Source organism: Dermacentor silvarum, chromosome 1 (assembly GCF_013339745.2).
Source record: "Dermacentor silvarum isolate Dsil-2018 chromosome 1, BIME_Dsil_1.4, whole genome shotgun sequence".
NCBI lineage: Eukaryota > Metazoa > Arthropoda > Arachnida > Ixodida > Ixodidae > Dermacentor > Dermacentor silvarum.
This window is the reverse complement of record NC_051154.1, coordinates 139,458,131-139,472,036: the sequence shown is the minus strand read 5'-3', so window position 1 is coordinate 139,472,036 and position 13,906 is coordinate 139,458,131. Positions and strand designations below refer to the sequence as shown.

The 13,906-nt window shown below is 47.2% G+C and overlaps 1 protein-coding gene across 1 annotated transcript; it reads left to right on the top strand.

Moving 5' to 3' along the window:
- The first annotated feature begins 5,268 nt into the window (after positions 1-5,268).
- On the top strand, positions 5,269-7,176 carry LOC119462675 (alpha-(1,3)-fucosyltransferase C). The gene is made up of 2 exons (XM_049660921.1): positions 5,269-5,361; positions 5,614-7,176. The coding sequence occupies exon 2, from the start codon at positions 5,628-5,630 to the stop codon at positions 7,053-7,055; it is 1,428 nt and encodes a 475-aa protein (XP_049516878.1). The 5' UTR covers positions 5,269-5,361; positions 5,614-5,627; the 3' UTR covers positions 7,056-7,176.
- Positions 7,177-13,906: the final 6,730 nt, after the last annotated feature.

Below are 13,906 nucleotides of genomic sequence, written 5' to 3'. Positions count from 1 at the left end.
TAGTTATGTTACCTAGGACTAGATATATGAGAAAATGATCGCTTATTGAGGCATCAAAGACGCCTGCCTGTATGGAACTATTTGTACTATTCGTAATGAACAGGTCTAGTAAAGTAGAACTGGTATTGATCATACGCATTGGGATGGTGATTACGTTTCTTAAGAAAAAGGAAGCCAGAACGTCTGAAAATCTCCCCTGTTTAGGTGTATTGCTCAACATATCTATGTTAAGGTCTCTCCCAGTACTACTGTGTAATTAAGCTCATTGACAACGGAAAACATATTTTCCAGATATTGAATAAATGAATCGATATTTCCTTCAGGTGGCCTGTATATTACTACAAACATATAGTTCTGTTACTTAAAGGTCAACGCCTCAATGTCCTCCGTACACAGAGACAAATCATCATACTCATACACAAATCCAGTCTTTACATGCATGCATACCAATTCTTGATTTTCTATTTTGGTATACAACATTATATCCGTCAATACGAAACACGTCTGTATCATTACGGTACCAAGTTTCAGTCATCATAATAACGGAGAATAAGAAGTTGAACTCATCAAGAAATAAGAGAAAGTTTTCTTCTTTCGAGCGAGCTGATTGCATATTAATATGAAGAAATGTGAGCGGCTACATGCGGTGGCCGCTTACATACGAGTTCAATTCAGAAGCACTGGAATGTATCGCCATTGTTCTCTACAAAAAAAAATAAGGCTGTAATTAGGCTCGACGACTTTAGCCAGATCAGCATCAGAAGTCACATATAAAAGGGGTGTTCTGTCTGCCTTCCGCATGAAGATTCTGCCCTGTGATACCCACACATATTTCCATTCCTTTTCACGTCTTGCTTGCCGCGCTTTACTGAGAAGAACCTTCAGTTCTGTGCAAAGGTGCTCGTTTATATATACAGGCTTATTCTTGTCAAAGGCAAGACGACTGCTGTCTTGTTTAGCCTTTCTTGCTGCGGACAACAGCTTGTCTCGCGCCGTTCTAGTGAGAAATATGACGATATAACATTAGATTTCTTTTTATCTTTGGACAATACACGGTGCGCGATGTAAATGTCCTTATCTGTGACATCAGTTCCTAAGCATTTAGCAATGTTTGCGACAGTTTTCTCCAAATCCTCATTTTTGGTTTGCGGAAGACCTTGAATTTCGATATTCATATTTCTACTGTATTGCTTCAGTTCAACAATCTCCCTCCCAGCTTCCCTCAGGTCTCTGCGCAGTTCTTCATTTTTCCTTGCGGCACAGCCACTTTTACCGCTTCTATCTCTTTGCGAAAAGCCTCTACGTCAGTCCTAAAGAGCTCACAATTCTCATTCATGAAGCTAATGGCATCTCGAACACCCCCAAGTTCAGTAAATATTTTAGTGTTCGAGGAAGCGACCTTAGCAATTTCACCCTTCACTCCAGTTGAAAACACATCGAGTCTCCCCACTAGGTCAGCAAAAAATTTAACGACGTCCTTAATTCTGTTAGGTTGCTTCTCAGCTAGGGCCTCTGCAACATTGCCTATGCTACCAGAGTTCTTATCCCCCATGGTTTCAGGCACATGAAATAACATTTCACAAAATACTCTTGAGCACACAAATTAAGAAGCACACCGCTAAAAAAAATTTAAAGAGAAATACTGGTCTGACTACAATGCCCAATAAAAACTCAGCAGCAGCAGCAGCAGCAGCAGCAGCAGCAGCAGCAGCGACGGACTTAGTGATGCATACGACATTTAATATAAAGGTCGACCAACCTGCAAAGAATGCAGACAGTAGGTTAGGACGCGTCCTTTCGTCGTCGCCGCCGCTGCTGCCTGAGTGTGTCCTCTTTTTCTTTCGTTTTTCTTTTTTTTTTTGTGTGTGTGCTTGCGCTTTAATTCAAGTAAGAAAAGTATACCTTTAGGTGCAGCAACGTTGTGAAGGAATCCACGTGGCACTGTTTTCCGTCACCATGCATAAATGGGCTGCCACCTCCAACGAAAAAGGGCCGGTTTTTTTTTTTTTTTTTTTTTTTGTTACGTTGTGTTGTGTTATTGCTCGCAGCTTGCTGTCAGAGCAGAGAAACGTCTCGAATTAATTTTTAGTTAATGGTACGAGGCCATCGCTCAAGGAGTAGAAGCGAAGGGTTCAACGAGGACTGGTGGCATGCTTCAGTACCTTCAGATCGTCTTTACCTGTTGCGATACGGCGAAGAAAGGTGTTGAGTACAAATATAGGTCAGCTGGTATACTTCCCATGCATTCGCGAAATTGCATCACGGGCGCAGATTTATCCTCTAGATGGTAGGCTTCCACGTTACCCAAGTAACGATAGAAGATCAAGAGCGTCGTCTTGACACCGGTTTTGTTGATGTGGGAGAGGAAAACGTCGCCAGTTTCTTATTTCTTTTGTTTTCCTTTTTTTTTTTTTGACGTATATATAGCTCAAAGCTCTGCTTGTGCCCGAATCCGTCGTGCTTTTTATTATTGCCGTTCTCATTTTCCCGGACTTGCGTTTGGCAATAGTGTTCTGAATTTATGGCTACTACGCGAGGCAGCGCTCTCCAAGCTGCGCGGGTATTTGTCTTCTGGTCGTACAATTAGAGCGAATTCAAACGCGAACAAGTCGAGAACGACTAGGGCGCAATGTTGCGCTTCCAGGCACCAAACCGTACTACACCACGCTATAGTAACCAACTACGGAGAGATTTCGGGGCTCATTGCCATTGTAACGCGTTCACACGTAATTCATGCGCATTCATATGCGATTCATACCCCGCATTCACACGTAACAGCTATAGTACTCAGAATAATTATTTTCGTGTTGGCGCTTCAATTTATGCTGATGGTTACAGTAACGGATAGACGTATTGCTGCTTCAGGTTCTTTAATAAGAATTAGCATTCAATAGAAATTGAAATAGTTTTCAGCCCATTATCAGTTACGTTTCAGGACCAACTGTATAATACCTCTTAATTCTAATACTACATGCATATATATGCAAGAAGCGTTTCTTTGCAAAGGGACGAACACATCAAAAGTACCGTTTTATGCCTGTAATCACGGTATCGAACCCGAGCTGAAACTATATATATATATATATATTTGTTTTAACTAACCAGAACGTTACAATTTTTATCTTGTTTTTTCACTCCGAAACGCGACAGAAAAGAAGAATATGGTTTACGTTGGCTACCTTTTCTGGAATTTGTCATCCATGCATCACCTGTACTTGTAACTAAGCCATGATACCTCATTTTTAAATGCACAGGAGCTTGCAGTCATTTTAGAAGGGAAAGTATAGCGTTTTCAACGTGTGACACCGGAAGACAGGCATCTTAGTAATACACTCGAGAGCGTTTAAAATTGGCGACCTGAACCACGGAACGCATTTTTATTATTATCATTATCATGATTACCATTACCATTACCACCATCATCATCATTATTATTATTATTATTATTATTATTATTATTATTATTATTATTATTATTATTATTATTATTATTATTATTATTATTATTATTATTATTATTATTATTATTATTATTTAGTATTTCCAAGCAACTCGGGAGAACTGTCGGGTTCTTGAGCAAAATAAATTTGCGCTGTTTTTCTGTAATTATCTTTAGGTTATGCAAACGAACTGAAACCAGTTTAAACCGGTTTTCAACTGCTATTGCTTCGCTCCGGGGTTGAAGTGGAACTGAACCATTTTCGCAGAACAGGAACAAGAAGTTCTGATTCGGCACACTGCCTGTAATACATTTCTGAACAATGAAGTTCATCTGCTGTTAAATCAGTACAGGTTTATAGCGGTGAGGGGTGGTGGGATCGGCAGCAGTGTGCGCGGACGCGCAAGGCGATTTCCAATTGGAATGTATTCTGCTGCGCTGTTCGCTTTTTGTGCCCCTCGCCGCTACCGGGCCGCTGACACCACCGTGCGGTCGATGCTAGCGTGAGATTTAAATTTTTTCACGGGTGTACAAATTCCTAACGGCACTGTTCAGCGGGTTTACGCCACGCTTCTGCTAGGATAGTTTCCCTATACGCTTACGCTAAAGCGTAATCAAGTAGCTTGTGCTGAACGAGCGCGCAGCGTACAATTAAAGAAAAAAAAAACACCTTAAGAAAAATTTTTAAACGGACATTTCAGAATAAAATAAGGAGCGACCAGGCAATTTCCGCGAATTCGTCGACAATAAGGTGAGTTGTGGCAACTTTTTTTTTTCCGGCTACTGATAAATTTATTTCATGACCGTATTAAAGATCGGGCTAGTTGGCATTCCATGATGTAACTTCGTTGCGCTTGTGTGTGCCGTTTCCCTTTTGTCTCGTCCTTTGTTTCCACGCTACGAAGTTACATTACTTGATGAACACGACCAAGTATTTCACAGCAAGCGCTCACTTCGCCAAGCGTGCTACGGACGACTTTAATCGCTAATTGGCTTCGCAGCGAATGCGAGAGCGGTCTGAGAGCGGTCTGAGCAAGTGAACAGCGTAAAGGCCGCTAGGCACGTTAACGGGACGAAGATGAGCGCTGCAAAAGCTAACTCGCTTACCTCGTGCACTGGGCCCAGCAGCAGATTTACACTGTTGATGAACTATAGACGCTGTCTTTTGTAATCCCTCAGCAATGCTGTGCAAGTTGTGGCCGAGGCTAGAAGGGAACAAAGTTCTACGAGGCCGGTGAGCACACAACCAGAGGAGCAGGAAGAGCCGATGATATGTGAAAACAGTGAGGAGGGCGGCAGTAACCATGCCATCGTAGCATTCGTAACATCGCCGGTTGACGCGGCGGGACAAGCCGTCAAACTGGCTGAAACGGAACGATGACACCGAAAACTCCGCCTGTGGGCGCAGCGAACGAAGCAGCCGAGCACAAAAAAAAATAGAAAGAAAAAAGCACAATCAATAGAAACATTTTATTTTGACACGTATTTGCGTGAAATTATTATTAAGCATTTTCCAGATACGCGGCAAGTATAGTAGATTTATTGCATTTTGCCTTATTATTTGCGTGCCTACCGCGAAATTGGTGAAACTTGATTACAAAAACGGAACTAGCCTTCACTGTCCTCCACCTGCTTGAATGTTGCGGCCATGTGCTCGTCATTCCTGGGAGAGAGTGGATAGTAGGTAAAAACAATTGTCTGCTATGAATGCCAGATAGAAGCGGCTGCTTGTATTCCTTATCGGTGCTAACAGAAGAAAAAAACAGCGGCAGGAAGGGGAGAAGGGAGGACACGTGGCGTGTTACGTACGCCATAAAAGAAATAAATGGCCTTTGCAAATAGAAACCACTGAGTAGTCCCGTTCCCCAAGCAAGGCACGTCGGACCTGTCCGGCGGTTGGATTCAGGCATCGACAGAACTAAGTACGTTGTCTAAAGCATCCCGCGTAAATTTTGTTTGCTTGTTGCAACCGTTCAGGCGTAGCGCTATGATAAACAGTTCAATGGGTCCGATTTCTTTTCTGGAATAACGTGTTCAGGCCGCACGCGGGCTCGTGGGAATGTGGCGACGCGATTTTACTTAAGCGTGTCGGGGGGCCGCTCCCGGTATGGGGTGCAGTGCAAGACACGACTGACGTATTTTACATCCATCTCCTTGCTTTCTGTTTCGTGCAGCTTCCCGACGAACCATGAGCGATGGACAGGAAACCGTCGCCCGTACCGGCACTACAGGGTCAGCTGCAGCCGGCACGCCGGTGGCAACCTGGCGATGCCTGACTTCGCGATGCCTTTGGCGTGCCGCCATCGGGGTGCTGGTGGCGGCGGCGGCATTGTGGATCCTGTACGTCAAATACGTTCCGTCCACAACCACCGAGCCCCTCAGCTACTGGTATCCCTGGCGCGAGCGTCCTCCCAGCGTGGGTTTCACGTATCCCCGAATCTTCCTCTGGACGCCAACATGGGGGGACAGGGCTCCGACCACGAAAGATCAACTTCTGCGCGAGTGTCTTGTGACCAATCCTAAGCGGAAGCAGTGCTACGTCACGAAGGACCCCGTTTATCACGTCGTCAGTGACGCCATCGTTGTCGAAGCGTCTCGCGTGGACCCTTACAACCTACCGAGGCGCCGGCACCCGGAACAGGTGTGGGTCTACTCTACTGTAGAGGGAGAACCTGCGACGCCTTCTTCGTGGCCCTTACAATTAGTTTCTGGTATGTTCAATTGGACTATGTCGCACAGGGACGATGCGGATGTTGTCGTTCCCTACAAGAAGTGGAGCTATCGCCTAAAAGATATTGTAATGCCTCGCGAACCCCTTCTCGAGGCCATCGATGCGAAAACCAAAAGTGTCGCTTGGTTTGTGAGCAAGTGCGAAGAGCCGCTGCGCAATAACACTGAAAGGTTCCAATACTATCCTCTACCCCGTAGCTCGGAAAATTTTATGCTACACATAAATCACACATTCGATGTTTTCATGTTTTCCGATTGTGGTCGCCCGCTGTGTAATTCCATGGATGAATGTATGAAGATGGTAGCGGAGGACTTCTACTTCGTATTCGTGCTCGAAACCTCTCCCTGTTTTCATCACCCGACGGAGATGATATACGCCGCCTTCCACTACAACATCGTTCCCATCTACTTCGGAATGACTGGCCTCGGCAACAGCGTACCACCGGGGTCCGTCTACGACACGTCAGCGGAGCCGACTGCATTTGATATCGTCGACAAGCTCAACGTTATGCGTGACAACGTCGACGCGTATCTGCCGTACTTGACATGGAAAGAGACGTACGAAGAGACGCCGGAAAACCCATTGTGCGCTCTTTGCGACGTTTTGTACGCAAGTGCCGCGAACGCGTCTGCCACTGCCGACGTTTTGTCATGGTGGCGACGGCGCCCAGAGTGCGATTACGTCATTCCAAGCCCAGGCGGCATCATCACTGAGACGAAGATTACCCCATACGGGATATACTTTGTCCCCGATGAGCTTGCTGACATCCCTGGTCGCATCCGCAGACCTCCGAAAGTACGGCGCACATCTACAACTCCAAAGCCTGAAATTCCCAACAAGCACGCTAGGGAGGACTCGGGACACGTCCACGACGACATACTGTAAGGATGGAGGTTGTGTTTTTTTTTTTTTTTCATTGATTTCGTCCTTAACTTATTCAGACCGCTTTCACAATTCTCACCCACTGTACAAATAAAATTTCTTCTGTACCTACTTATCGCAACTTCGTGTCCAAGACAGCACCGTTCCGATATCCAAGTGGCGCACCGCCTCTCTGCAGATTTTTTCGCTTATCTTGGCGCAGCATCCGCCCTTTTCTGCCTTCGTCGTAGTCCCACTTCTCGCATCGCTGCTGAATGCTAGTCTATCCGATATCTAAGGTACTCTACTTTCATATCTTACCTATTCCAGGCTCAAATGAAACTATAATGTGCGAAGTCCATGAAAAGCGCTATCGATGAAACGCGGCGTTTTATGCGACCTGCATATCTTACGTGGCAAGCGGTTCGCTCCGCAACGGTTTAACTGTTTGATCCTGTTCGTTACGTTGAAATGGCCAATGCACAAAAGAAAAAAATGTGACTAGAGTCAGCCCCCCCCCCCCCCCCCCCCCTCATTAACAACCTTCCACAGCACAGGCGAGGCGGGCGCTTAAGCATTTAGAAACGCTAGGCCTGACACAGCCACCTTTGTGTACAGCGCTGTCCAGGGTTACTTCATGTGATACATGGCCCTTATTCACAAAGCAGTCGTGTCGTATGATAGACTCGTAGCATGATTGGCCATTGGCTGTTCCTAAGAGCAGCTGCTGGCCAATCATGTTATATTTAACACGGTATTGCTGGTGGTCGGAACATGATATATCCCTAAGAAATGGAAAGCTTTATGAATTCGCTCCCGATGAAAAAAAAAAAGTGTATTGAAGTGCAACAAGGATGACTACAGGAATGTGCCGCAAAGCGACAGTGGGAAGCGATTGTATGTATAGACGAAGGAGCGCCTGGCCAACACCACCTGGCTGAAATTATCTAAGTATATGATGTTGTCTAGACCATTTTTTGCGGGGAGAAATTTGCCTATTCCATGACGAAGGATGGTCTAGGAAACGCTTGCTTACTTGAACGTCATCCGCGTATACACATCTTTTATTCCCCATCCCCTACTACGTGACGGCTCCCATACCTGTGTGCGTCAAGGCGTCTGTTGGAAATTGCTATTCTAGCATACCGCCACGCCATGGCAGCGAAGCTGTTAGCCTCTAGTTGGTCGATATTTTTCGTGGGCTCATTCTATACTCGCCCCAAAAAAAAAAACGCTACGTAGCGGCTGCAGCCACTCAGACAGACCTCAAACGGCAGCTAGAAAAGGGCTTTGAGTTTAAGCGTAACAGAATTACGTTTTTTTTTTTTTTCGCAAATTCAAACTACAATCCGAAGCTATCATGGGAGCAGCTTGTGTGTAAGTCATACTTTACGAATTCTCTGATGCAAGTTACTTTGAAAAATTCAGTTAGTTCAATAAGGCACTTGCGCTTGGCGGAGGGCCTAGAGGCATGAGCATGTATGCTGCACTTCCGCACACGAGCGTGCGCACCTGACGTATGTACGTCGTTTGTGGTGGCTGTGCTTGTGTAACGTCGTCCAACGTCTGCAACAGCTTCGCTGTACATACACTTTCACAGGGTGGAATGGCGGCGGATTCTTTATGCTGTCTCGGCCACCTTCCATCCTTGCTCGTGATGGCTGTTGCATGCATACACAGCTGAATGGGATGTTCTATTTCAATGCAAAACACAATAACAGCATAACGGAAATAATTTTGGTATATCATATTTCGTTCAGTAATACACAAAGTCGCTGTAGCAATGGCATAGCTCCCAATACGGGCAATGCTAGCACGTGGTAGCAAAGATGCGTCCCATATAATCGTTGAGAACATTCCTGCCATGAGTGGATGTTTTATCTATGTGTTACCTAGACTGCTGTATGTCAGTTTGGCTGCGCAAGCGTAAAACCCCAGAAAGAAGGAATCTGTGAAGCGAAGCTCTCGTAAAGCGGTTAATCAAATGCCTACACATTTTACCATTTCATTCCAACGTCTTCGGCGTAAAGGAAACTGGCGCGCGCGCAAACATGCAGCTCTCGCGCAGCCGTGTTACGCAATGTGACACACGTGGCGATAACCTCAGAGCTAGTCGGCGGTGGCACGACCTAATGATTCGTGCTGGTGCGCTGGGGGACCGAGGTTCGATCCACTGATCTGCACTATATGTTTTGCTGGATGCCGCTCGCCGGAGCCGGGTGCACGTGAAGCCATCGGAAATGCGGTGGCGTGCGGCGGCTTGTCCCGGCAGTAGTGTGCATGCTTCACTTAATAGTGCGCTTCGTCGGACAATATTGCGGCCGTAGCAATTTTTCATCGAGCTTTACCGCGTTTTTGTCGCTTCATGTCTGGTAAGGGAGTTTATGGTAATCCCGTATGCGATATGTTTTCTTACATGAAGCCTTTTTTCAATCGCCAGTGTTTCCAGCGCGCGCCGCTCATGTTAGCGACGCTGTCGGAACGGCAATGAGTAGTTTTTCACGTCTACCCAAAATACATCTCCGGCCTTCTTGTGTAGTTTACGGCACAATAGGCAGGTATCTTAGGGGAAGAAAAAAATGTTTAGCTCCCGTGCAGACGAAGTGTTGCTAGAAAGGATCAAATTGCTAACTTCCGGGGCGCAAGGGAGCTTACTTCCGGTGGCTTCAGTTGAGGGCACTCGATGCGCTATATCCAGCCCCCTAAAGTAGAGATCAGTGGTTCGATCTCACCATCAGGCACATGAATTCTTTTCTTTAATTGCGATAGCAATTATATAGGCACTACAAACAATTTTTTGCCATCACCCTGAGGTTCCGTATATATTTAGGTATATATATGCTGTATGCCACGCCATGACATGCGACGTGCAGTATATGCGGGTTATATTGCCACACCATTCTATCACTAAGGTTGCTCATACCTGGTTTTACATTCGTGTCATAATTATTCCTCAGGATTTTGAGAATGGCAGCCCACAAACAAATGCCATGAAACAAAGCACTGACAGCACATGATTTTCATCTTAAGTTTTCTCGTACTTAAATATTCAAAGTGCGGAACGATAACAGAGCTCAAACCTGAAAATGATGTAATTTTATTTGCGCGCCTGTGCACTACCTCTGGGATCGGCCAAGGAAAGAGAGAGAGATAAATGAGATATCTATCGGAAGATAGATATCCAGTTGGCTACCTTGCACTGGGGAAGGGGTAAGGGGAGACAGAAAGATAAAGAAAAAGTGCACACACATAGAAAGAGGTTTGAAACATTCCCGATACGGAAAAGTGGTGATAAAGTCGCTAAGAAAGACGTCGGCTTTAATTAATAAACACAAATGAAATTGTCAGATGACAGGATTGAAACAGAGGACCCCTAGCACAAGAGATCGTTTTTACTTAGTCAGCTTACGTTTACTTCAATTCATATTGCCACTACAGCTACGAGCCTCACACTTCGTGTAATATTCTAACATGTAGCTATCGCATTCATTGCATCACCCTTTTGGCGAAACTGTGATATTTCTTTTTTAAGTGTGGCTTATTCAGCAAGACAGCAACGTCCAGCAGCCATGGTCAGGAAAATTCGGGAGGATCCTCAAAGAAAGATTCGCTTTAAAACGGATACAGCACCTAAGCCAGTTTTAATGTGCCTACACGTCCTGAGATGTTTATCAGCAACCCCCTTTTTTGCACAGGAACCAGGCTGCCGAACACAGCGCAACAGCCCTTCCAGAGAGAGAGAGAGAAAAACATTTATTTAGACCATTCATATCGTTGATCTTGAGGACGAGTGGGTGGTGTCCTCATTCCAGGACTCCACTGGCCATGGCTGCTCGACGTACTTGCTGGACGAGAGCTTGTTGTCCCGCCAGGGTATCGCCGGTCAGCTGTACCTCCCACCGCTCAAATGACGTGTTAGGCGTCTTTAAATGTTGAGGTTTGCCCCCGCACCCCCACGAGATGTGAAAGAGTGTAGGGCGTGTGTCGCCGCACCAGGGGCAGATGCCGCGATATGTTTGTGGGTATATTTTGCTGTATCTGTGTAGGTTTGGGAATGTGTTTGTTTGGATAAGTCTGAGGGCTATTGCCTCTTCAGTGCTGAGATTTTTGTGAGGGGGAGGATAAATCCTGCGGTTGAGTCGCTGGATTTCGAGTCGGTCGCAGTAATTTGATGGCAGGGGCACAAAGGTAAAGGAAGGGGATTGATAAGACGATTGGTTTTGCCCCGCTCGGTTAATTAGCGCTCGAGCTAAGGCGTTCGCCCTTTCGTTCCCCTCCAGTCCCGCGTGACCCGGCGTCCAAGTGATTTGATGGGTTTCTTGTAGCCTCGGGCCTAGAATTTGAGCCGCCAGCACCGGTGTTCGTCCGTTGGTAAAGTTTCGGCAGGCCTGTTGCGAGTCGGTAACGACATGAACTTCCCTGCCCACCCTGTCATGTTGTTTTATTACTAGCGCTGCGGCTATGGTCTCAGCCGCAGCTGGGTGCTCTGCCCTGACGGAGGCCGCGAGGGTTAAGGAGTTGTCTCTCCCGTTCACGGCGGCTACCGCGAAGAGGCCCCCTGCGGGGTACGCCGCCACGTCCACATACTGTACGTACGGGTCACTCTTGAATTGTCGGCGCTGTCTGTTGACCCGCGCCTTGCGTCGTCCTTCGTGGAGTTCATGACTCATGTGCTTTGGTATGGGGTTCGCCGTGATCTTGCTTCTGACCTCGGGCGGGAGTGATCGTTGCCCATCGAGGGCACGAAGCTCCGTGGCCGTGCCGGTCCGGTGGAGGATGGCTCTGCCCGCCGCCGTGTTCTGTAGTCTGGCTTTTTGCGAAGCCATAACCGCGTCCGACAGCTCAGCGAAGGTGTTGTGGATGCCGAGAGCCGCTAACCTCTCGTTTGAGGTGGTAACAGGGAGACCCAGGGCCGTTTTGTACGCGCCTCTGATGATGGCATCGACTTGTTCTTGGTCGCGTTTGTTTAGCGAGTCGTAGTGATACGGCATGCTAAACGTTACTCTGCTGATCACCAGAGCCTGGACGAGGCGGAGCGTGTCCTCTTCTCGCATGCCCTTGCGGCTTCTTGTTATTCGTTTGATAATCCGCGAGATCTGGTTGGTGGTGGACCTTAGGGTTTGGATGGTGTGGGATGCTTTCAAGTTGCTCTGGATCCAAAAACCCAGAATCCTAGTCTTTTTGCTTTCCGTGATCTTGTGGTCCTCTAGATAGAGTTCGATAGGGCCGGGTGACTTATAGATTCCTCCTCCGTGAACCCGTATCACCTCGGACTTCTCGGGTGCGCAACGCATCCCGCTCGCTGCCGCAAATCTCTCCACGGCCGTCGCGGCCTCCTGAAGGGTCGCCTCCTTTTGCGCGAGGGAGCCCTTGGTGGCCCAGAGCGTGATGTCGTCCGCGTATAGGGCGTAACCGAGGTCCGGGATCTTCCGCAGCTCTTTGGTCAGCGCTAGCATCGCGATGTTGAAGAGAATCGGGGAGACTATCGCCCCTTGCGGCGTTCCTTTGTTCGGCACGTCGATCGTATCCGATCGAGTCTGGCCTATTCCGATGGTTGCCGTCCGGCCCGTCAGGAATGATTTGACGTAATTAAAGATGCGCTCTCCGCAGCTGATGTCGTTCAGTCCCTTGAGAATGGCCTCGTGAGAGATGTTATCGAAGGCCCCTTTCAGGTCGAGTGCGAGCAGGAGGTGTTCTCCTCCCTTCGGGATGCCCTTGAGAACTTCTTCCTTCAGGATTAGGAAAGCATCTTGCGCAGAAAGTCCCGGCCTGAAGCCAAGCATGGTGTGCGGGAAGAGGTCACCGTCCTCTATGTAGTGTTGGAGGCGAGCTCCGATGACCCTCTCGTACAGCTTGCCGAGGCACGAAGTCAGCGAGATGGGACGTAGGGCGTCGATCGCGGGCTTCTTGCCTGGCTTGGGAATGGTCACGACTTCCGCGTGTTTCCACTCGTTCGGTACGTGGCCCTTGCTCCAGAGTTCCTCGTTTAGGTATTCGGTCAAGTCCAGGATGTGCTTCGGGCTCAGGTTTCTAATCATGGCATTGGTGATTTTGTCAGCCCCGGGAGCAGTGTTGCGCTGTGAGGCTCGTGCCGCGGCATACACCTCTTCCTCCGTGATCGGAGCGTCCAGTTCAGGTCTTGGTTCCCCTTCGTATTTTAGGAGGCAGGGTCGTATGGGGTCGCTACCCAGGTATCTGGTTTTTAGGGCAGCCCTTCCAACTGTGTAGTGTGTGCTGCGCTTGCAATGATGTACAACTGGAGAAGAGCTCGAGTCAATATGTCCTGCTGCACTGTATTAGTTGTCGCACTTTTGTGGCTGGGTTCTTCATCTCCCTTGTGACATTGTACCAGCTCGAACATCATTCTGAGATATATTTTGGCTCCACACATTTACTTTCGTGAACACCTTGTAGCCGATGGCTTTGTATTTTTCATGTAGGCATTTTTTTTTCTTCCGACATATGGAATAAAATTATGCTCCTTCGTCGTTTCTGCTCCATCCAAGTGTTAATCTTTACAACGATAAATTAAAGTTATCCTCGTGGTTTTGCGTTCGAATAGGACTATAAAAACAGCTTGCATTCTCATCCTAGAAACACAAGCAGTAGTAGTACTGACAAGCATACTAGAATATTATAAGACCATTACTGGTGATTGTGGGTTGTAGCAACAGGCGGGTTTAGCCTGGTGATTAAGGCCGGCAATTGCTCCGCCCAAGCGTCTTTTACAATTGCACTGCGGTGTTTCAGCACATGTCCACCAAAACAGCCTCTCTTAAAAATGAAATACGAAGACGTGAAGCATCTTTTCGGACTATAACTGATCCTTCGGGGAACACAAGGTATTGCAGGTAAGGCAGCATTAGTGATCTAAG

Bases quoted from the DNA above. Each gene is read 5' to 3' on its own strand.
- LOC119462675 (XM_049660921.1), top strand. From the start codon at position 5,628: ATGAGCGATGGACAGGAAACCGTCGCCCGTACCGGCACTACAGGGTCA.